At 36.4% G+C, this 22,765-nt stretch overlaps 1 protein-coding gene across 1 annotated transcript in view; it reads left to right on the top strand.

Annotated features, from left to right (window-relative positions):
- The window catches only part of XPO1 (exportin 1), a 45,393-nt gene that overhangs the window by 10,149 nt on the left and 12,479 nt on the right, over positions 1-22,765 (top strand). The window contains exons 4-10 of the mRNA XM_080814307.1: positions 3,141-3,213; positions 17,921-17,982; positions 18,192-18,236; positions 19,504-19,685; positions 20,664-20,712; positions 20,791-20,910; positions 22,171-22,299. Of these exons, the coding sequence (XP_080670433.1) occupies positions 3,141-3,213; positions 17,921-17,982; positions 18,192-18,236; positions 19,504-19,685; positions 20,664-20,712; positions 20,791-20,910; positions 22,171-22,299 (660 nt within the window). The remainder of the gene's footprint in view (positions 1-3,140; positions 3,214-17,920; positions 17,983-18,191; positions 18,237-19,503; positions 19,686-20,663; positions 20,713-20,790; positions 20,911-22,170; positions 22,300-22,765) is intronic.

Genomic DNA, 22,765 nt, shown 5'->3' with positions numbered 1-22,765 from the left:
ATGTTACTCAGAGATGAAACATAACATCAGAGGAATTATTTTGGGCAAGTAATCAATATAATACAGGCTAGGCACCAACACCAAGTTGTGTGGGCAGCATAAAACCCTGCTCCATGGTACCAATGCTTTTAATGGGACAGCACTCAGTTTTTATTTGCAATTGAAAAATGTTATAATTTGGGTCCTTTTTTCCTAGTTTGAACAGAAGGGTTGATCAAAATGTGTTTTGACTGTTTTAGGCTTGATGATTCACACTTCTCTTTAAACTGCCTTAAAGTAATAAAATACCATGCATGGCATTCTGTTTAATACACACAAGATTTCCACTTGTTATACATTGTGTTAAAACAGAAAATAGCCATTTTCACATCTGTTTCTGAAATCAGACTGTATTAATTAACAGTTTTAAAATACTAATTAGTTTTGACATCTTGTAAATTTTAGGGCAAAAATACAGTCCAGAACTTCCTCAAAGTGCTAACCTTAAGTAACATAATAGTGTTTGCCTGTTTGCTTGCCTGGTAAATTTTGCTTTTTATACTGACAGACATTACTAATGTTTAAGTTGATTTATCAACAGTATTTTTAAAAACTCAAATTTGTCTTGTGAAAAATGAGATGATTAGAGGAACAGAAAGAAAGCAACAGGTAAAGAATTCTTCAATTTACATAAATTACAAATGATTTGGTGCTAAATTTATGCACTATGACATTTGGCTTTTATGCAATCATTTTTTTTTCTTTAAAGATGTTAACACTACCTGATATTAATCATAATGTTCCATTATGTTGATTGCTTGTAATAGGAAGAAAAGGGGTGTCTTCCTGTGCAACTGACACAGCTAGGCTTTGACGGCAGGCCTCCACAAGGTCTACCCTTTTGATTCCCTTTAACTGAATTCTGTTCATCAATTGTTTTTGTTTCATGGGCGGTGGGGGGAAAGGGGAATTCAATGCATAAAATAAGTATTTCTAAGGGCTCAGTAGAAATTTCTACCATAGGGATCATTTCATGCATTTATTTTTTTCATTTAGTCTTTGCTGTTATCTGTCCCTCATCTTCATAACTCAGCAGTGGATTTCTCAAGTCCTGAGATGTAAAGCAGAAATGTGATTATTTCTTTAGAGTGATACTTGGATTATGTATGGATATTTCCAAAATAGTCATTTATCATTGGCCCTTAGATTTGGCTAGCAGTTAAGATTATTTTAGCCAAAAATACTCAATTTCACAAAATGTGAGTTTTCTTCATATGTGGAGTATTAATGTTTAGGTGAGATTGGGATTTAGAATATTATGACGGCGATCTTTGTATTCCTTTGACTTAAATTGTGGAAAGCTTTTATTGGGCTTACTACCTCAGCGGGTTGGCAGAAAGAAAAATCTGAATTGTATCTTCAGCAAGCTGATGCTACCATTTTACAGTTGGAGAAGGGAGTAGAGGTTAGTAAGTAAATTTAGGGAACAAACTATCAAACATAAAGGAAGCAGGGTAATAGCATAAGCTGTAAAACATTGGTTAAATAGGGTGAAATTATCATTGGGATTACTGCTGCTTACTGGTGTATTTATGGTGGATTTTTAGTTTTTTAAAGATTTTTTTAATTGGTTAAGAATCACAAGAGGATGTATTGTAAGAAGTGCATTGTTTTGACTTAGTAAAACTTTGACAGTGTTATTTCGTGTCTATAAAATTAAAAGTTTTTAGGGTAGTATGTTTTCAAAAGTTAATTTAAAATTTCAGTGAAGCAGAAACCTTTTTTGCCTGTTTATATTTTTCTGAGACCTAGACCTATAAAGGGATTGTAAATGAGCAGGTTAGAAAGTTTTCGGTATTTACTGCTGATTATGAAACCCTTTGATGGTATCAAATTTGTAATTTCAGAATTTTGCTTTGGCCTTGTTTTTATTTTGAAAGTCTTTTTAAGGAATGTTGTGCAAATGTAGGATTTTAGTTGAAATGGCAAAATTTTCTTGAAAAGTATGAAATGTTAAAATGAAAGAAAACAGCAAAAACATTTACTATTTGAGCACAATGTAGTTTGGGACAGTCTATATTGTGCTTTGGATAAAATGAGCATTCACATGATCCCTTTGGTTGAAATACTAATGCTCCTATTTTATTGTGTGATGACTAACCATTTTAAAGATGAACTCTTATTCTCAGCCAAAACTTGCAATCTGAGGTTCTGTGTCTATATATGAATGAATTTACCTTTCAGGTATTATAGCTCATTCTTCCCTACTTCAGATAATTGAAGCATACCACAACAGTTTTGTCCCTTTTCTTCCTCCTGTCTATCCACACTAATTGGTCATGGTAATAATTTTGGGTAGTAACTCCTATAGCATTATAAATTATTGTGAATGTTGTTGACTATTTAGAGTGAGTAATCAGCAGGAGGGACAAAATGGCTTGAGAGTGGTATCTGTATTTATTTTCTTACGTTTTTAGTTAAGACTTTTATGTTTAGGAAGGAATACCTGAAAGGTAAAAACAGATTGCAACATGCGTTTGTGTATTTTTGACTGTGCACAAAAGTTTATCTTTAAATTAGTAGAAATAGCAACTGTAAGGGTGGGATTAAAATTTAAAATTAAACCCGTGGGTTGTCTTGCTGCTCCTTAAGTAACACACCAGAGATGTTTATAAACACTTTCTATAGAAAGTATCTGTGACAATACTTTAATACTTGGCCAAGAGCTTACAACTCCTAGAAGATGGTAGGAAGCTTGAGAGCATCCAAGCTGCTAAATTCTTAGGAGCCTGGTCGTGTTAAAGTACGTGAGCCTGTGAGCAGTCATTTATGCTGTGAATTCATATTTGGCTGCTACTTTTCCTTCTACAGATAAGCCCATTTGGCTGCTTAAAGGGCTTTTTATTTGGTTCTTCCTCCTGGTGTGAGCATGTATAAACAGCAGGACATTAAATAGAGTAGTAAACAATAAAATGAGGAAAATGCATGAAAACTCAGTATATGGGTGAATAGATCCTTGTTTAATATATGTAATTAAACTTGGTAGCATAATGTTTTTGAAACTTTAGATGTAAATGTGTGAATGTCTGTCCATTTGTGAATCCTGAAAGTTGCCATTATTATAACTATATGTTCACATGTTTCTATTCTCCAATTTTCAGTATTATGGACTACAAATTTTGGAAAATGTGATAAAAACAAGGTGGAAGATTCTTCCAAGGAACCAGTGTGAAGGTAGGAAAATGTTTCAAAGAATTGTAAATTCAGAATTGAATTTTTTTGGCATTTTCATTATAGTTGAATATTGGGCAGGGTGGCTGTGGTGTTAAATCTTCAGTAGTTTAATAGTACTGATGGAGATTACTGCTTTCATCAATTGGCAAGGCAGGTTCTATTTATATTTGGGGGCAGGGGAAGAAAAAGGTTACTGTTTGGGAGAGAAAGGAGACCAGAGGGGTCAAACTGCTCACAGTAAATGCTGTGGTGAAAAAAATACATATCAGCCTGTGGTTAATCAGTACCATTAATGAAGTGAATGAATTTTGAGTATGTGTTCTTATACATGGTTTTAAGTCTGCCAAACAGTAACTGATGAGTAGTAAGTATTATAGCACATTAAATAGTACATAAACTTAACAGAGCAAAGGAAAAACAAAGTTTTAAAAGTCAAAGATTGGGGTGGCTGGGTAGCTCATTTAAGTGTCCAACTCTTAATCTCCACTCAGGTCTTGATCTTAGGGTCGTGAGTTCAAGCCTTATGTTGGCGTACTTGTGTTGGAGCCTACTTAAAATTTTAAAAAAATCACAAAGCTTTACCTTTGGGAATTCTGGGCCTGCTTTAGAAGAGATTAACTTCTAAACTAGGGAAAGAAGAGAAAAGAAAATGAAGATGTGATGATGCCTGTTAATTGATATTTAACGTTTGCCCTTACACTATCTCAGTAAAGGTAGTCCCAGTTTAAGAAACTTGGAGCAAGCTTAGTCTCTTGGAGTATATTGATACAATTACTTCCACTTTTCCTATAACTGCCTCTGTCACCTGCATTGTATCACTAACTTGTTTAATCTCTGAAAAATACATAAATATAAGCCTGGACTTTATAATGGGGAGTATGCTACTACTGGTGGCATTTTTTTTTCTATTATGTCTTCATTCTTTGTTGATCTTTAGTAAGTATTTCATTTGTTTCTCATGTCATTTTTATGGTGGGAGAGTGACCTGGATTTACACATCTAGCCTTTTCTCTAGAAAGCTAGTGTCTTTTTAGCATGTTCAGAGGTGAATAAGACAGTTTTTAATGGCAGTATCCTTACTGTACCATAAACCACAGGGTAAGAATGACAGTAAGGGGACGGGGGGGGGGTTCCTATTTAAATGTGTTACTTGGGGTTGAAACCATTTTAGGTGGATGATGTTGTGTGACCTCGGAAGTTAATGAGTACAGTTCGGCTGTGTGGCCCAAATAGATCTCCAGACTTCATGACTGCTCTCTAAGAGGGATCTTAGGTGTGATTCTTGTTCCTCGGCTGCTATTAATTAAGCCCCTCTTCTGTTTCTATACACCTATACCCTTGCCTCTTACCCATAAGGATTGTACTAGATGATCCTTCAACATTTTTTTCCAGCTTTAAAATTAGACAATTAGAAATGATACTGGTTTATCAAAATCACAGTTCTGTTTGTTACTGAAAAAATTAAGTCTCCCTGAGGATTTGGCATTTTTAGTTTGCTATGTGAATGGGAGTAGTATGTTTGGGTTTTTATCCTGAAGTCACAGTAGCTCTCGTATCAAATGTACACATACTCCAGGGTCCATAAGACTGTTTACTTTGAAAAAAATCTATCATGTTTGAAAAAAACTGGAGAGAGGAGTGCTGATTATTCTGCCTGACTTAAAAGAGAGTTCTGTTTTATTCATGTGTTCCATTCTGTGTTGGTGAGACACTTCTTTGTTTCTCTGCAAACAGTACAGTTGGCCCCTGAACAGCGTAGGGGTTAGGGGTAACACCACCACCACCACTACCATCCCCTCCTGCAGTTGAAAATCCATGTATAACTTTTGACTCCCCAAAACATAACTACTAGTAGCCTACTGTTGACTGGATGCCTCGCCAGTAACAAAGTTGAGGAACACCTATTTTGTATATAATACATGTTACATACCGTATTCTTATGTAACATTTCTAGGTAAAAGAATGTTATTAAGAAAATCGAAAAGAATATACATTTGCAGTACTGTACTGTGTATATATATTTGTTAATGCACATATGAGTGGACCCGTCCTTTTCAAGCCCATGTTACTCAAAGATCAGCTGTATCTATAAAGAAGATGTATCAGAACCACCTTTCCCTGGGTTTTTCTCTTCAAGACTAGTAATAAGTACCTGAAGTTAACTCTATTGCTCACATAATGGTTGCCATTATTTGTAGGAAAAAGTGTGATAAAACTTTTAGAATCTTTCACATGCTTATTAGGGGAACATATTAGGGGCACCTGGGTGGCTCAGTTGGTTAAGTGTCTGACTCTTTGATTCTAGCTCAGGTCTTGATCTCGGGGTCATGGGACAGAGCGTAGCATTGGACTCCACACACAGTGTGAAGTCTGCTTGTCCCTCTCCCTCTGCCCCCCACCCTGCATGCACGCTCTTTTGCTTTACCCCCCCTCAAATAAATAAAATCTTTTTTAAAAAGAACATGTCAATCTCCCAGAGAATGTTTGTGAACTCTGGACAACAGCAGCCTTGCACGATGCATTTAGTGATTTGTTTTTAAGGTAAAACATAGAAAATAAATTCAGTGCTTTATTAATTTATTATTCTATAATTATTTCAACGTTATCAATCCTGAGAGGCTTTTCCTGTGTTAAGATTTTGTGTGTCACAAAATAAACTTAGATTTTTGAATGTTACTTTTCCTTCATCTTTAAGTAAGTTAAGTATTAGGAATAAATTTATATAACCCACATGTATGTATGTGTATGTTTTTGTCTGTAACTTTTATAAATCTTCTGAAACTGTTGTCTCCACTTGTTAGGTATTCCTTGTCCAGCTTAGCATACATATTTATTTATACATTGTGTATCTGCTTTGTACAAAGCACTAGTAGGTATTAAGACTATGTAAACACATTCCTGTATCAAAGTGTTGCAGGTGGAAAGATACACATGGATGTAGAGAAAAAGTTAAATTATGTAAATACAGTGAGTGGCACTCTTGCTAAAAGAGGGGAATGATCATCATCAGGTAGTGCCTTTTATTTTTTATTTACTTATTTTCTTATTAACATATAATGTATTATTAGCCCCAGGGGTACAGGTCTGTAAATTGCCAGGTTTACACACTTCACAGCACTCACCATAGCAAGGGTTGCGCCCTTTAAACAAGTTTCTTCATGCAGATGGTAGTGCTAGATGTGTTTTAAAGGAAGAATAGGTTTGACCGCACAGAAAGCAAGGCAAAATAACTTGAATTTTTTAATCTGCTGTTTATTTTCTATCTTTTTAAGGATAATGACATTTTCAGTTTAACCCTTTTGTCTAAAGCATTTTGCCAGGAAAATCCCTGATAATTCTAGATGATGTTAGATGTCTCTTGCTATATTTCCTTGGTGTATATCCTGTTTCAGTGGGTCACAAATGAATAAAATTTCAAAAAGGAAATACACCAGATAATAATTAGCCAAGTAAAAGTTTCAAAAACATGAAATTAGAAGATTTTAATTTTTAAAACAGGAGATACAGTTTCATAATAGAACATTTTGACAATTTAGACTTAATACAAAATGTAGTGAATTTCTCTGGTTTTTATTATTTTGCTTTAGTCCAGAAAAATATTTCCATTTGGTGTCCTCTCCTCCCCTTTCCCCTATTCCCTAAATATAAGTTTAATGATATTAGGGATCCAAGAATGATAACTGCTTTTTTTTTTTAAGATTTTATTCATTTTCTTCATTTATTTATTTGAGAAAGAGCAAGCATGTATAGGATGGGGGAAGGTGGGAAGGGCAGAAGGAGAGGGAGAAGCAGGTCCGCACTGAGCAGGGAGCCCAAAGCAGTGTTCATCCCAGGAGCTGATCCAGGAGTGACCTAAGCCTAAGGCAATCACTTAACTGACTGAGCCACCCAGGCAAACCTGTTGATTGCATTCTTATGCTTGGTATATAATTATGCAATGAACAAACTATTTTTGTTAGTGTTTCCTCCAATTTACTTCATCCCTCTACTTTAAGGGCCTAATGAGTTCCCAGTATTTTTGCTCATACATATAAATAAATTATTTATGTGTATATATAATAACTTCAAAGTTTTGGGGCGCCTGGGTGGCTCAGTGGGTTAAAGCCTCTGCCTTCCATTCAGGTCATGATCTCAGGGGCCTGGGATTGAGCCCCGCATCAGGCTAACTGCTCCGCAGGGAGCCTGCTTCCTCCTCTCTTTCTGCCTGCCTCTCTGCCTAGTTGTGATTTCTCTCTGTCAAATAAATAAAATTTTTAAAAAAAAAGAATTTAAAAAAAAACTTCAAAGTTTTGAAGTGAACATTTGCAAACTGAGTTATTAGGTCAGAGACTTGATTTTTCACTGAGAAAAAAATAGAGAAGTTTTATTTTAACTTAAAAAAATTTTAAGTATAGTTGAAAAAGTATAGTTGACAGTGTTTTATTAAGTTTCAGGTGTACAACATAACACCATGCTCATCGCAAGTGTAGCTACCATTTGTTACCATACAGTACTATTATAATATCATTGGCTGTATTTTCTGTGCTGTACTTTTTGTCTCTGATTTACTGTTCTGTACTGGAAGCCTGTACATTCTAGTCCCCTTCACCCCTTTTGACCATCCCCGTAAGCATCTCCCCTCTAGTAGTAACAGCTAGTTTTCTCTCTATTTATGGGTCTGTTTTGCCTTTGTTTTTGTTTTTTAGATTCCACATAGAAGTGGTATTTTGTCTTTTTCTGCCTAACTTTATTCACTTAGCATTATACCTTCAAGAACTCTTGGTGGCTGGGTAATATGCCAGTGTGTGTGTGCGCGCACGCATTCTCCCACATCTTCTTTACCGGTTCATCCGTTGATGGTGACACTTAGGTTGCTTCCATATCTTGGCTGTTGTAAACAATACTGCAGTAAACATAGGGGTGGGGTACGTGGGTGGCTCAGTCGTTGGGCATCTGCCTTTGGCGTAGATCATGATTCCAGGGTCCTGGGATCCAGCCCTGCATTGGGCTCCCTGCTCAGCAGGAAGCCTGCTTCTCCCTCTCCCACTCCCCCTGCTTCTGTTCTCTCTCTCTCTGTCAAGTAAATAAATAGTCTTTTTTTAAAAAGTAAGTAAATAAACAAACATAGGGGTGCATGAATTTGTGTTTTCATTTTATTTGGGTAAATACCCAGTGGTGAAATAATTGACTTATATGGTAGTTGTATTTTTAATTTTTTGAGGAACTTCCATACTGTTTTTCTACAGTGGCTGCACCAGTTTGTGTTCCTACCAACAATGCACTAGGGTTCCTTTTTTTCCATATCTTCACCAACACTTGTTATTTCTTTTTATTCTAGCCATTCTGACAGATGTAAGATGATCTCTCATTGTGGTTTTGGTCTGCATTTCCCTGATGATTCGTGATGTTGAGTATCTTTTTTTTTTTTAATAGATTTTTTTTTAAGATTTTATTTATTTATTTGACAGAGAGACAGTAAGTAAGCACAGCAAGGGGGACTGGCAGGCAGGGGAGAAGCAGCTCCCGCAGAGCAAGGAGCCTGGGGTGGATGTGGGGTGGATGTGGAGCTCGATCCCAGGACCCTAGGATCATGACTTGAGCTGAAGGCAGACACGTTAACCATCTGAGCCACCCAGGTGCCCCATGTTGAGTATCTTTTCATGTGTCTATTGGCCATCTGTATGTCTTCTTTGGAAAATATCTATTCTAAAGTCCCCTGCCCATTTTTTATCAGATTTGGCGGGGGTGATGTTGAGTTGTGTAAGTTTTTAATGCATTTTTGATACTAATCCCTTACTGGATGTATCATTTGCAAATGTCTTTTCCCATTCAGTAGGTTGCCTTGTTTTGTTTATGTTTTTCTTTGCTATGCAGAAGCCTTTTGTTTTGGTGTAGTCCCAGTAGTTTATTTTTGCTTTTGTTTCTTTTGCCTGAGAAGACATACCTAGAAAATGTTGCTAATGCCAAGGTCTGAGAGATTACCTATGTTTTCTTCTAGAAGTTTTACAGATTCAAGTCTCACACTTAGGTTTTCAGTTTATTTTGAGTTTGTCTGATGTAAGAGAGTGGTCCAACTTCATTCTTCTGCATGTAGCTGTCCAGTGTTCCCAGCACCATTTATTGAAGAGATTGTGTATTTTCCCATTGTATATTCTTTTTTTTTTTTTAAGATTTTATTTATTTATTTGACAGACAGAGATCACAAGCAGGTAGAGAGAGCGGGGGCAGGGGGCTGGCTCCCTGCTGAGCAGAGAGCCCTATGCGGGGCTCAATCCCAGGACCCTGGGATCATGACCTGAGCTGAAGGCAGAGGCTTTAACCCACAGAGCCACCCAGGCGCCCCTCCCATTGTATATTCTTTCCTCTGTTGTCATACATAAATTGACCAAATAAGCATAGGTTTCTTTCTGGGCTCTCTTTTCTCTTCCATTGATCTATGCTGAAGGGGAAATTTTAATTATGTGATATAGAATAATTTCCAAATAGGGACTGGTTGCTGGTTACTGAAATGATTAATGGTATACCAGGACTGTCAGTGATGTTGAGTCTCTGTCTTGGCTGCACATCAGCCTTCATTATCCAGGTAATCTTCCTCCCTTTTTAAAAAAATTTTATTATAAAATTCAAATGATAAAGGAGGGGGAAGCCCCCTTTGGCCCTTCCTGAAAAATTTATCTGTATAAAAGTAGCATTTTATTTTGTTTTTTAAACCAAAAAATGATTTAATCTGTTAAGGTATATGGCTTACAGGTCATTTCATTTCATGAGCTAGACGAGAACTTGCTGATACTGAAAAGAGGAGTGGTGAATTTATGAGTAGTCTGAGGTGATAAAATCATAATTGGGTATTTTGGAAGTTTGGGTGCTTAAAGATAACTTGGGCAGTTAAAGTTTGAATTACGCATGTCTCTGTTTTAATTTGGAAAGTTGGTAAAACAATTGATTACCGATAAGGTTTTACTCAGTGCCTTGTTAGTATGATCTTGCATAAGATACTTTCTGTCTCTGAATCTTGACTGCCTTCCAACCTTACTGGGATATGATAGAAGAGGTAGTGTTTATAAAGCTTTGTGCACTTCTAAGTCCTAAGTATGAATAAACACAGCATGCATGTTTCCATTCTTTTTCCACAAAAATATCTTCATTTCGACAAATAATCATGTCTTAGTCTCAGATCACTTTAAAGTTTCTGCAGTAGCTTCCTAACTGGGGTCCTTAATACTTACTTTTGTCTGTACCTTATATTCACCACAAATGATTTAGCATGGTATTTTTTGTTCTTTTTTAGACAAGGGGATTTAATGCAAGGAATTTACAGGTTTGGTAAGGCCAAGAGAGGGCCGTTCAGGTAACCTAGATGTTACACAGGAAGCAGCTACTAAGCTTGGGGTTGGGGGAACAAAAGGAAAGATATGATTGCCAGAACCTGGAAGCTGTTTAACTATACAGTTTGATACGTTTTGACTTAAGCATATACCCATGAATCCAATATAATCAATATCTTCACTTTTGTGATTGCCTTCTCTTTTGCCCTTGCTCCCCCAAACCCGCTCCCCTCAGTCTTTCTGTCACTCATTTGATTAACTAGAAGTAGAATGGCTGGATCATATGGTAGGCGTGTGTTCAGCTACCAAACTATTTTCTAAAATGGTTGTGTTGTTTCACATTCTTAGTAGCAATATAGTTGACCTGTGAACTGTGTGAGGGGTTAGGGGAACTGACCCTTGTAATCACAAATCCACGTAAAACTTTTGACTCCCCCCAAATTTAATCATTAATTACTGATGACTGGAAGCCTCACCGGTTATAGTCGATGAACATGTATTGTATGTTATATGTCTTTTATACTATATCCTTAAACTAAAGTAAGCTAGACAAGAGAAAATGTTCAGAAAATCATAAGGAAATAACATTTACAGTACTGTACTGTGTTTATTAAAAGAAATCCACAAATAAGTGGGCCTGTGCTGTTCAGACCTGTGTTGTTCAAGAGTCAACTGTAATCACTGAATCTTTAGTAAAGTAAAGGTGGTTTTGTGATGAAGTATACGTAGCGATATTTATCATTTTAAGTGTATGGTTCAGTGTCAAGTAAGTATGTTCACAGTATCATACAACCATTATCACTATCTCCAAAATATTTTCATCATCCCAAATTGAAATTGTACCTACTAAATATTAACTCTTGCATTATACTGACTCCCAGGCTCTGTTAACCACTATTACACACTTTCTGTCTCTATGAATTTACCTATTCTAAGTAACTCATGTGAGTGCAACTTTTTTTTTTTTTAAAGATTTAAGACAGCAACAGAGAACATGAGCAGGGAGGAGAGGGAGAAGCAGATTCCCACTGAGCAGGGAGCATGATGTAGGGCGCCATCCTAGGACCCTGGGATCATGACCTGAGCCAGAGGCAGATGCTTAACTGACTGAGCCACCCAGGTGACCCATGCAGGTTCTTTCTTAGAATAGCAGTATTTGGTTTTTGTCTGGTTAATCTCACTTAGCATATGTTTCCAGGGTTTATCTGTGTTACAGTTTTCAACAGTATCTGAATTTCATTATGGTAAATGCCTGGATATTCCATTGTCACCACATTTTGTTGACTGACTTACCTGTTCATAGATAATGATGCTATAAATCCTATGTGTTTTTTTATACTTGTTTGGTATCTGAGGCCATAACCCTTTCAGGAGTGATGTGTGGGGGCAGCTAGGTGGCTCAGTAAGTTAAGCATCTGCCAGGGTCCTGGGATCAAGCCCTGTGTTGGGCTCCCTGCAAGGAAGGGAGCCTTCTTTTCCCTCTACCCTGCTGCTTGTGCACGTATGCTTTCCCTCTCCCTCTCTCTCTCTCTCAAATAAATATCTTTTTTTTAAAAAAGTGATCAGTGTTCTTATAGCTCATTCCTCTTAAAATTATTAAACATGTAGGTAATAAATTACAGTATGGTCCTAGCCTATTTGTATGAGTCCTAGTTTAAGCCTGCTTTTGAATTGATTTTAGCTATTTGTCTCATTTTGCTGTTTGTTCTCTCAAGTATTTCATTGAGTAAGGAGTAGGAACCATGCTCTGGATTCATCTGGACCAGGTATAAAGAGGATAGATAGGTATATTTTAGTGTCTGTCTTTTTGTTGATCAGTATTGACAACAGTATTGTTGGTTTAAATGGACAGCTACTGTAACTAACATTTGGCAGGGGAAAGAACCTTACCTTCAGTTAAAATGGCTTTGATGGAGGAGTGTACCAAATTTGCATTGTGAGAGGTTAGGGGGTAAACAGATATTTAAAGTTGAATTGGAGGACCCCTGGCTGGCTCAGTCAATAGAGCATTTGACACTTGATCTCAGGGTTGTGAGTTTGAAGCCCACAGTGTAGAGATGACTAAAAGATAAAATTTCAAGGGGCACCTGGGTGGCTCAGTTGTGTGCCTGCCTTCGGCCCAGGTCATGATGTCAGGGTCCTGGTATCAAGCCCTGCATCAGGCTCCTTGCTCCCGGGGAGCCTGCTTTTCCCTCTCCCAATCCCCCTACTTGTGTTCCCTCTCTTGCTGTCAAATAAATAAAATCTCTAAAAAACACATCTTTTAAAAAAATAAAGTAGAATTGGATACTTCTGAGTATTGCGCAGTAGTTGGAACTGAAGTGAACTCAGCTTGGTAGTTTTACTTTCATAATAGTGCGTTAAGACTTTTCATTTTCTTTAATATATGAAAATCAGCTACTGTGAAAGAGGAATCGGAATGTATAACTTTTTTGTTCAATATATTTTATAATTCGTCTAGGAATGCAATTTTAGTGGATAGAATCATGTATTTGTTTGAAGTTGTTTAATGGCACTCTATCACTGACCATATAGGATGGTAAGGTACAATTATGATTTAAATTTTGAGAAGTAGGGCTTTTGGGACACCTGGGTGGCTCAGTTGGTTAAGTGTCTGACTCTTGATTTCAGCTCCAGTCATGATCTCAGCGATCCCCATGTGGGGCATTGGGCTCCACACAGCATGGAGTCTGTCTGTCCCTCTCCGTCTGCTCTTCCTCCTTTTATATCTCTAAAATAAATAAAACTTTATTTAATAAAATCTTTTTTTTTTTTTTTAATGTAGGACTTTTGCTTCCATGGGAATATGGCCTGTCAGTAAGTTGTAGTCAGTAAGTGGTCATATTTTAAAGGATTTTAGTGAGGGGTGTCTGGTGGCTCAGGTGGTTGAATCCAGCTCTTGATCCTCAGAGTGGTGAGTTCAAACCCCACACTGGGCTCCATGCTAGGGGTGGAGCCTACTTAAAGTGGGGGGAAGCCATTTATAAAGAGTTTTAGTGAATCCTTTATAAAAATCAGGTTTGGTAATGCATTTCTTTTACCGTTATCATTAAGGACCACTTTTTTAAAGATGTTCCTAGGGGGTAAGATTACTAATACGGTTGTGTAAATAACTTGGAAGATGGTGTGTAATTTCTAAGACAGGATGGGATTTGTTTTATTTATTCATTTATTTGGGACTTATTTTAGTTATTTGACACAGAGAGAGAGATCACAAGTAGGTGGGGGTTGGGGGGGGAGCAGGCTCCCTGCTGAGCCAGGGCCAGTGAGGAGGGGAATCCTGGTCAGGGCACCATCCCATGGCCATGAGCTCATGGCCTGAGCCGAAATCAAGAGTCAGATGCTCAGCCAGCTGAGCCACCCAGGTGCCCCATGCTGGTCTCTTTTTTACATAGCACTTTGCAGTAATTTGAAGGTTAATTTAAACTCTTGAGGTGAATTTTTGTTCAGATTGAGAATAGGATGAGGAACTATAGATAAAAGATACTGTGGTGCCTAGGTGGCTCTGTTGGCGCAGACTTGGGAAAGAAGTTATAGTACTTAATGAAATAACCTTTGTTTTGGGGGGGGGGGTTTGGTTTTTTTTTTAAAGATTTTATTTATTTATTTGACAGGCAGAGAGGCAGGCAGAGAGAGAGGAGGAAGCAGGCTCCCCACGGAGCAGAAAGCCTGACGTGGGGCTCAATCCCAGGACCCTGGGATCATGACCCAAGCAAAGGCAGAGGCTTTAACCCACTGAGCCACCCAGGCGCCCCAATGAAATAACCTTTGTACCTAGAAGTTGGAGATTCTAGACAGACACTTCGTGTGCAGCCGTACTTGATCAGAAAAGTGTTGTTCCTTGGAGCACTTGGGTGGCTCAGTCAGTTAAGCTCCTGCCTTGGGCTCAGGTCAGAGTCCTGGAATCAGCCCAATATCAAACTTCCTGTCGAGCAGGGAGCCTGCTTCTCCTTTCCATTGCAACTCCCCCTGCTTATACTTCTCTCTGTCAAGTAAATAAATAAAATCTTTTAAAGAAAGAAAGAAAAGGTGTTCCAATGTTCTGAAGGGATTGAAATATGATCATTATAGAGTGACATGAAATTAAGATTCTTTTGTCTGTGGGAAACTTCCAGTTTTTTGGTTTTGGGTTTTTTTCCCCACTTTTTCCATTTTCATCTTTTACCCTTTGCTCCACCTACAGGTGAACTTCAGAAGCCTCTGAAAAGAGGGAGAAGATACTTAATTGGTAACAGAAGAGTTGAAGGATCTGCGTGATCCTATTTTCCTGTTCTCTGAGACTGAAAAAAAGCCTCCAAATATATATATTCCAACTAGAGGCAGCAATAGTAGTTTTAGACATTCTACTCATTTCCTTATTACAGATTAGAAGAAAACTATTAGATCTCTCATTGTATGGTATTGTCACTCATTTAATCTGAGAAGGCAATATTTTTGTTCTGTTTTAGGCTCTGTGTTTTCTGGGTTAAGAGGTTTTAGAGGGATGCCTATTACTCTCTAGTTTTTTAGAGCTGCCATTTCCTCAATTTTTTACAGAGGCCTTAGTGATAGTAATTTATGTGTAAAGAACAGAAGGGCTGGCAGTAGTAGAATTATGTTTTGGGTAAATCTTCTGGATATTGAGACCATGTGGGATTGTTTTGTGGGTTACCCTAAATAATTGGTATATAATTTAGCTTGTTTTTTAAAATTGATGCATGGTTGTCAGAAGCACTCTTTTTAAAATAAATTTGATCTCAAGTGTTTCCCCTTTTTTACTGCCTTATTCAAACCAGACCTGTGTCCACAAAGGCTCTTTTGTTATTTTGAAAGAATTTCAGACTGTAAAATACTGCCCAAAAAATACAGAATGCACCTAACACCTTTTACCTTATTTTAATGTTAACAACTTCTGTAACCGTAATAAAATTATCAAAGCCATAAAATGAACATTGGCCAGTACTGTTAACTATGGGCATTCAGATTTCAGAAGTTTTCTCTTTAATATCCTTTTTCTGTTCTAAGTTTAGTTAGTTGGGTCTTTTTAGTCTCCTAATCTGTGATAGTTCTTAATCTCTGCTTGATAGGTCTTTGATACTTTTGGTGAGTTCTGGTCATTTTGTAAAGTGTATTTCAATTTAGGTTTGTCTGGTTTCTCATGATTAGGCTGAGGATCCATGGTTTTTGGCAAGATAACCACAATGATGTGGTATCCTCAGTCCACCAAGACATAGGGCACAAGATCAGCACATTTAATTACTCATTTGTTATTAATGTTTATTAGTGGGTTATGGTGGTTCCTGCTTTTTGACTAATAATAAAACTACAGCGTTTTTTTTTTTTTTCCTCAAATGATCTTGGGGAGGTAATTTGAGACTACACTCTTGTCTGTTTTCTTTGGAAAGGATTGCCCATTGTTTTTAGCGTTCATTGGTGGGTCTTGTTTGCAACATTTAGTATTGTGGACTTTGCTTGTAGAACTAACTTTTAAAAATGTAAATGACATAGTTTACTTTAGATGGTATGTAACAGTTACATTTTGGCACCTGGCCTTTTTTAGTGTCTCTTAAACTATGAATATTGATACCACTTGACACTACATTTTCAGTTGATAAATAACCCTTATTGTGTGACGTTATTGTGCTAATAAAGTTATTCCACACTAAGGAAATTATTTTCATAATTAGTGTTTTTAAAGTGTTCAGTTGTTAATTAGAATATGAAAGCAAATGGGCAGTTTTGCCATAATTAATACATACTACTTGAAATGCAAATGAATAGGAATAAATACAATACTTCAGCCCATGAAGATTATTAAGGTAGCTTTACAATCAAATCAGTATTTTATTGCCTTCATGTTGGCTATATTTCCTGTTTATTATTACGGGTACATTTCTTAGCAAATCCCTTCTCCGTGAAAGCTTGAGCCCAGAGTTCCATATTTGTTAGATAAGGCTTGGAAAACATAGTTCCAGAAAGTCTTAACTGTGTCTCCAGAGGTTGGATAGCTCTGAAAAGATCTTCATAGATCATTTGGTAGCAAAGCCTAAATTAAACAAATGTGAGAGTAGTCTTTGTGGTAGGAAGTAATAATTTATTTATTTAGGGATCCTATTTCTCAAATCCTTTGGGCATGTTAATGTAGGTATACCATACAACTTCAAAACTTAAGGGGACTAGGGTACCTGGGTGGCTCAGTTGGTTAAGCATCCTGCTCTTAAAAAGATTTACTCATTTATGAGAGAAAGCGCCCTTGCACTCACACATGAGTAGAAGGGGCAGAGGGAAAGGGAGAGAGAATCTCAGGCAGATTTCTGCTCTGAGCCTGGAGCTTCACTCGGGCACGGAGCTTGCTTAAGATCTCTCTCCAGGTCACCTGGGTGGCTCAGTCATTAAGCGTCTGCCTTTGACTCAGGTCATGATCCCGGGGTCCTGGGATCTAGTTCCTGCCTGGGGCTCCTTGCTCCATGAGGAGCCTGCTGCTCCCTCTGCTTATGCTCGCTCGCTCTGTCTGTCTGTCTCTCTCTCTCTCTCTCTGACAAATAAACTCTCATGGTGCACACCTGAGGCCTCTGACTCCCCATCCCTGTGTTAAATAAGTTAAGAGTAGGTTGTACTATTAAGATATCTTTTAAGTATATAACATCAGAAATCAAACTTTCTCCTTAACTGTTACTCTGTGTTGTAGTGCAAGTTAAAGTCCTGTTTCCAGGATTACTTTAATGTTATAATTAAATTGGAAAAGGATATTAGTATCTGATCTTGATTTAGAGATATTTTACGTAAACAACTTCTTAAAATGTTTATTACTAAATTACTTCTTCAGGGGTTTGTAGTTATGACCCAAAAAAAATAAGTTTGTGTGTATTGAGCTAAATGAACAACAAAGTCCCTTACAGTATGTTTTTATTTAAAAAATAACATTGGTGCACTTAACTAGTATAGCATTGAAGAACATCTGAGAAGATAATTTGTAATTGTTAAACCTGTATTTTGTAAAGTTGACAAAAATTAAAATTTAGGGGCACCTGGGTGGCTCAGTCGTAAAGCGTTCGCTTTCGGCTCAGGCCATGGGAACAGAACAAGTCTTGCATCAGGCTCCCTGCTTCGAGGGAGGCCTGCTTCTCCCTTTCCCACTCCCCCTGCTTGTGTCTTCTCTTGCTCTCTCTGTCGTGCAAGCACGCGTGCGCCTGCTCTCCCCTTCTCTCTCTCTCTGTCAAATAAATAAATCTTTTTCTTAAAAAAATTAAGTTTAAAGAAGTAGTACACAAAAATGACTGACATCATTCAAAAATTGCCAGTATTGCTGATGGGACTGGGATTTATTATTTGACTTTACTTTCAGCATTCCCCTCCCCCATTTTTTTTCCTTACTGAAGATTTATTGGCATGCTATAAAAGTGTTGAATAATTTTTTTTAATAGGAATTAAAAAATACGTTGTTGGCCTCATTATCAAGACGTCATCTGACCCAACTTGTGTAGAGGTAAGACCACTTTTGGAAATAAGTGTGAGATTGTAAAATAATTTAAATATTGAATCTTCAACTTAAATCTACTTCTGTCACAGGCATAAAAACATATGTATAATCATTTATAATAGATCTGTGATTTTTCTCAAACGGAGTTCTTTGCTTATATTCTTATTAAGCCTAATTTAGACTTTGCTTTAATCTAAACTTTTTTCTTTTCTTAGAAGGAAAAGGTGTATATTGGGAAATTAAATATGATTCTTGTTCAGGTAAGCTTTTACTTGATTCATTGTTTTTAAAAGAATTAAATGCTTCAGTTAGGCTGATTACTGGAACAAAATAGTCAAACCTTTATTAAATAACTAGACTAACATCTTGCAGTAATAATAGTTTTTAAAGTAACTGTAGTAGTTAAGCTACTATTTAACACTTGAAATGGTAAATTTCCTGTGGTAGGAAAACTGAGATGTTGTAAACCTATCACTTTCGTGGCTCCAATATGGATCAGACATGTTAACAGTTTTCTTATTTGCCCATTGACTGTGCATACTTCCTTTGCATGTCATCTACATTTTAATTCATAAATCATTCCTTTGAATTCAGCATTCCTTAAATTGATTTCTGTACCTAAGTCTTTGAGACTTTCTAAATAGTCTCAGCTTCAAAATTTTATGTTTACATACTTCTTATAGTATGACAAAAATTGTCCTGTGAACATTAATTAATTGGTATATGAGAAAAAAATAGATTTTTCTATTTAATAAGTTATGGAAACATTGGGTTTTCACTAAGTTAACACTGGCTTTTATACTGAGGACATTTGTTGTTTGCCTATTTTTGGGAAGAGGGAAGAGTACAAAGAAATTAGTTACCTCTTACTAACATGTACAGTTAGGGAATAATCTGGTTAGGAAAATCCCTGTTATACAAAATACACAGTGCAGACTTGAAAGTCTAATACAGTCTATTAGATAGATTTTGGTCAAAGATGATTCCATCTCCCACTGTAATGCTGTCTCTCTGTCAAATTTATACAAACAAATGCTGCTATATTTCAGGGCTCTGATACCACCCAAAGAAAATGCCTCTCCCTGTGCATCACCTTTTGTTATTTTGAGTCTACTGAGGATAATTTTAAGCATCTGTATCTGGCTAATATTGATGTGCATGCATGTTAGTATGGCCAAGACCCAGGTGCATGGCTGTCTTAGTCGGATTTTGCGACTGTTGATCTCTGGTATGAGTTCAAGACCCACATAAAGTCTAGAGATACTTAAAATATTTAATAAAAAAAGAAAAAAGAACCAGACTAGTTGGCTCAGCTGGGATAACTGACAGGAGTCCTGGGCATTTGAGGCCAAAATCTTTGTGTTACAGTTTACCTAGTTTATTCTATAGAGGATGGCACATTTCCTCTCTTAAGAGGGAGAAAATGAAAAATGGGTGTTATTTGCTCCCGATTTTAGTATCACACAATTTCCTTGAAGTTTGTTTTGCCCTTGAGAAGTGAAATTAACTTTTCTTATTTTATTTTAGATACTAAAACAAGAATGGCCAAAACACTGGCCAACTTTTATCAGTGACATTGTTGGAGCAAGCAGAACCAGTGAAAGTCTGTGTCAGAATAATATGGTGATTCTCAAACTCTTGAGTGAAGAAGTATTTGATTTCTCTAGTGGACAGATAACTCAAGTGAAAGCTAAGCATTTAAAAGACAGGCAAGTAATTATTTTGCTTTAGAATTTTCAAGTTATTTTAAAAAATTAAGCTTGGAGGTTGATTATAATTTTTTGAGAAACTGTTAATATGTTAAATTACTTTTGTTTTTTGGTACAAATTTAAATCTGGAGGCTTGAAAAGTATGTGTGGTTAATAAGACAGGATGTCATACTTCATTGTCACAGCAAAATAACTTTATACATCTTATGCAAAAGAATATAGGTCAGGAGTTTGCAGAAACCGTTGGGATCTGTTTTTATATGGTGACTACTTAAATAAAAATGAAGGAATTGACTTGGGTCCAAATGTCAACTGAATTTTTACCAGTCCTGTGTCTTGGAAATGTGCCATTCTGTTTTCTTTCACTTAGTAATAAAAATTTGTTCTGATCATTAGGGCGCAGAAGTATTTCACCATTATATATTCTGACTGATTCTGACTGACTTCAGAATTTACAGTTTTGCCTCTGTTCTGATACATAAGCACATTGTAGGATTTGGGATATATATATAAAATACTGCTTCTCTCACTCTTAGTTTGGAGAGTTTTGTTCCAACTATCTTGATTTAAAAGACCAAGTTGATTGAAGTCACTTGACTGGCTCAGTTAGTGGAGGATGTGACTCTTGAACTTGGGGTCATGAGTTCAAGTCCCACTTTGTGGGTGGAGATTACTTTTTAAAAACTAATTTTTTAAAAATAATTGATTAAATTTCAAGTTAAAGTAAGGATGACAGAAACCTCAAAATGAAATTAATATGCTCCTTATAGCATTTTTTTATGGGTAAACTTTGAAAGAATGATACATAGCTTTAGCAACTTTGTAGCTTTTGATGAAGTTACTGGTATTTGTGTTTAAAAAGAAGTGACTCAAGTTTTTAATGACTAAATTCGTGAAATTTTTTGTAATTTTGTTAGTATGTAAATCAGTATTTCTGTGTGTCTTCTAAACTGGTAACCTTTTTTTTTTTTTTTTAGCATGTGCAATGAATTCTCACAAATTTTTCAGCTGTGTCAGTTTGTGATGGTAAGTGCTTTTGATTTCATTTTTTTTTAAGTGATAATTATAGGAAGAGGATTATTTACAGGTGTGTTTTTGTTACAGGAAAATTCCCAAAATGCTCCACTTGTACATGCAACTTTGGAAACATTGCTCAGATTTCTTAATTGGATTCCACTGGGATATATTTTTGAGACCAAGTTAATCAGCACATTAATTTATAAGGTATAGTGAATACATCTCATTTCTTATTACTGGATAATTATATATATTACTCATTTATCATGCCATTTGCTATAGAAAACCATTACACATTTGTAGGTGTAACCAGTGTTGTTTCTAAGAAACTGCTCAGAAGAGCTTTTCTTTGGTTTCAGCTAATAATTCCTTGGAATGGTGTCAAAAATCTCAGGAATTCATGTGAACAACTGTTACGGGATTTGATTTTAAGAATGTTTCTATAGCCTCTGCCTTCAGCCCAGGTCATGATCCCAGGGTCCTCGGATCAAGCCCCGGCATCAGGCTCTCTGGTCAGCAGGGAGCCTGCTTCCCTTCCTCTCTCTGCCTGCCTCTTTGCCTACTTATGATCTCTGTCTGTCAAATAAAAAAAATAAAATAAAGGATGTTTCTATAAAGTGGAAGGCCTCAGGGTTTTTCATGCCCCCCCCCTTTTTAGCAGTAGGGTATAATACTTACATGGAATGGAGCCTTAATTAATTGCTTATCCAGAGATGACCAGTTACCAATTGGTTATATTATCTTTCCAGATACCTTCTTGGCAGATAGAAGGAATAAATTTGTATGCTTAATTGAGACCTTATTATAACAACATTTGAGATATTGTAGTTCAGGGCTTGACGAGGTAATACTCTGTTCTAATATGTGAATACGATATTAGAGATATTTCATTGGTAGACAGTTTTATAAAACTGTTCGCTGTTGTCAGTGGTCCTGCAAAGGAAACATTAAATAGTACAACTTCTACACATGTAAGTTTCAGGCCAATGGGCATATCCATTTTCTTAAGGTTTTTGATGCTTATCCAAATTGCCATATACTAATGGTATGTCATTTTTATATCTTCTCAGCAATAGAAAATGAAAGAGCCAGTTTTACCGTGTTTGTTAACGTTTTGCCCATCTACTAAAAGGCTAAGCAGTTATAAATCTTGGGTCATTTTTAGACTACGCATAAAACGTGATGTTCTTAAAAGTCATAATGGTTCCTGGGAAAGTTACTAAGTGACTTTGTGTTTAGTTGTTTGAAGACACATCAGAAGCAGCAGCATAGTTTGCTCCCACAGCATTTACTGTCTGTTGGGTGGATAATGAAATTTTCTCAGAATCTTAACATGCAAAACAAAATACCCATCCTGGTGTTTTCCCTTACACTCCCTGTTGTTAAAACCTTTATTTTTCTTAATTTGTCAAGTAAAGTATAACATGTCATTTAATTTTATGCTTGCTTTTTTTAATTTTAAAATAGTTCCTGAATGTTCCAATGTTTCGAAATGTCTCTCTGAAGTGCCTCACTGAGATTGCTGGTGTAAGTGTAAGCCAGTATGAGGAACAATTTGTAACGCTATTTACACTGACAATGATGCAGCTAAAACAGGTAATACAACACTCTTAACAACTAACTAAACAATTTTAGTGCCTTAGAAAAAGTTGGGTTGGAGTTGAACTGTTTGGTACAACTAATTATAACAGATCAGCTACAGTGTGATTGTATATTTATTACATAAAATAAGAACAGGCAGAAATTTTAGTGAACATTTTGAAAATTCCTTGAAATAAAGATTCTGGGAATGTCGTAATTTATTTACATAGAATTTAGAAGCTTGGAAACCTGGTTTTAATATTAGCTCTGCTTCTGACTTTGCCTCTGAAATGAGATTGTTCATTTATAATATTGATTAGGTATAGATGAAATTATTTAGAATGTTAACCATAATACTGCATTACTGTATGTGTTTATATTCCAGTGAATTAATTGATTATTTTTGTTTTTAATGATACAAAGGAAAAGTCTGATACAGGGGAAAATTGAAAAGATAAATTGTGGAACTCTTACTATTTGT

This window comes from Martes martes, assembly GCF_963455335.1.
Source record: "Martes martes genome assembly, chromosome: 9".
NCBI lineage: Eukaryota > Metazoa > Chordata > Mammalia > Carnivora > Mustelidae > Martes > Martes martes.
Note: the sequence above shows the minus strand (reverse complement) of the source record. Positions and strands in the feature narration are given on the sequence as shown.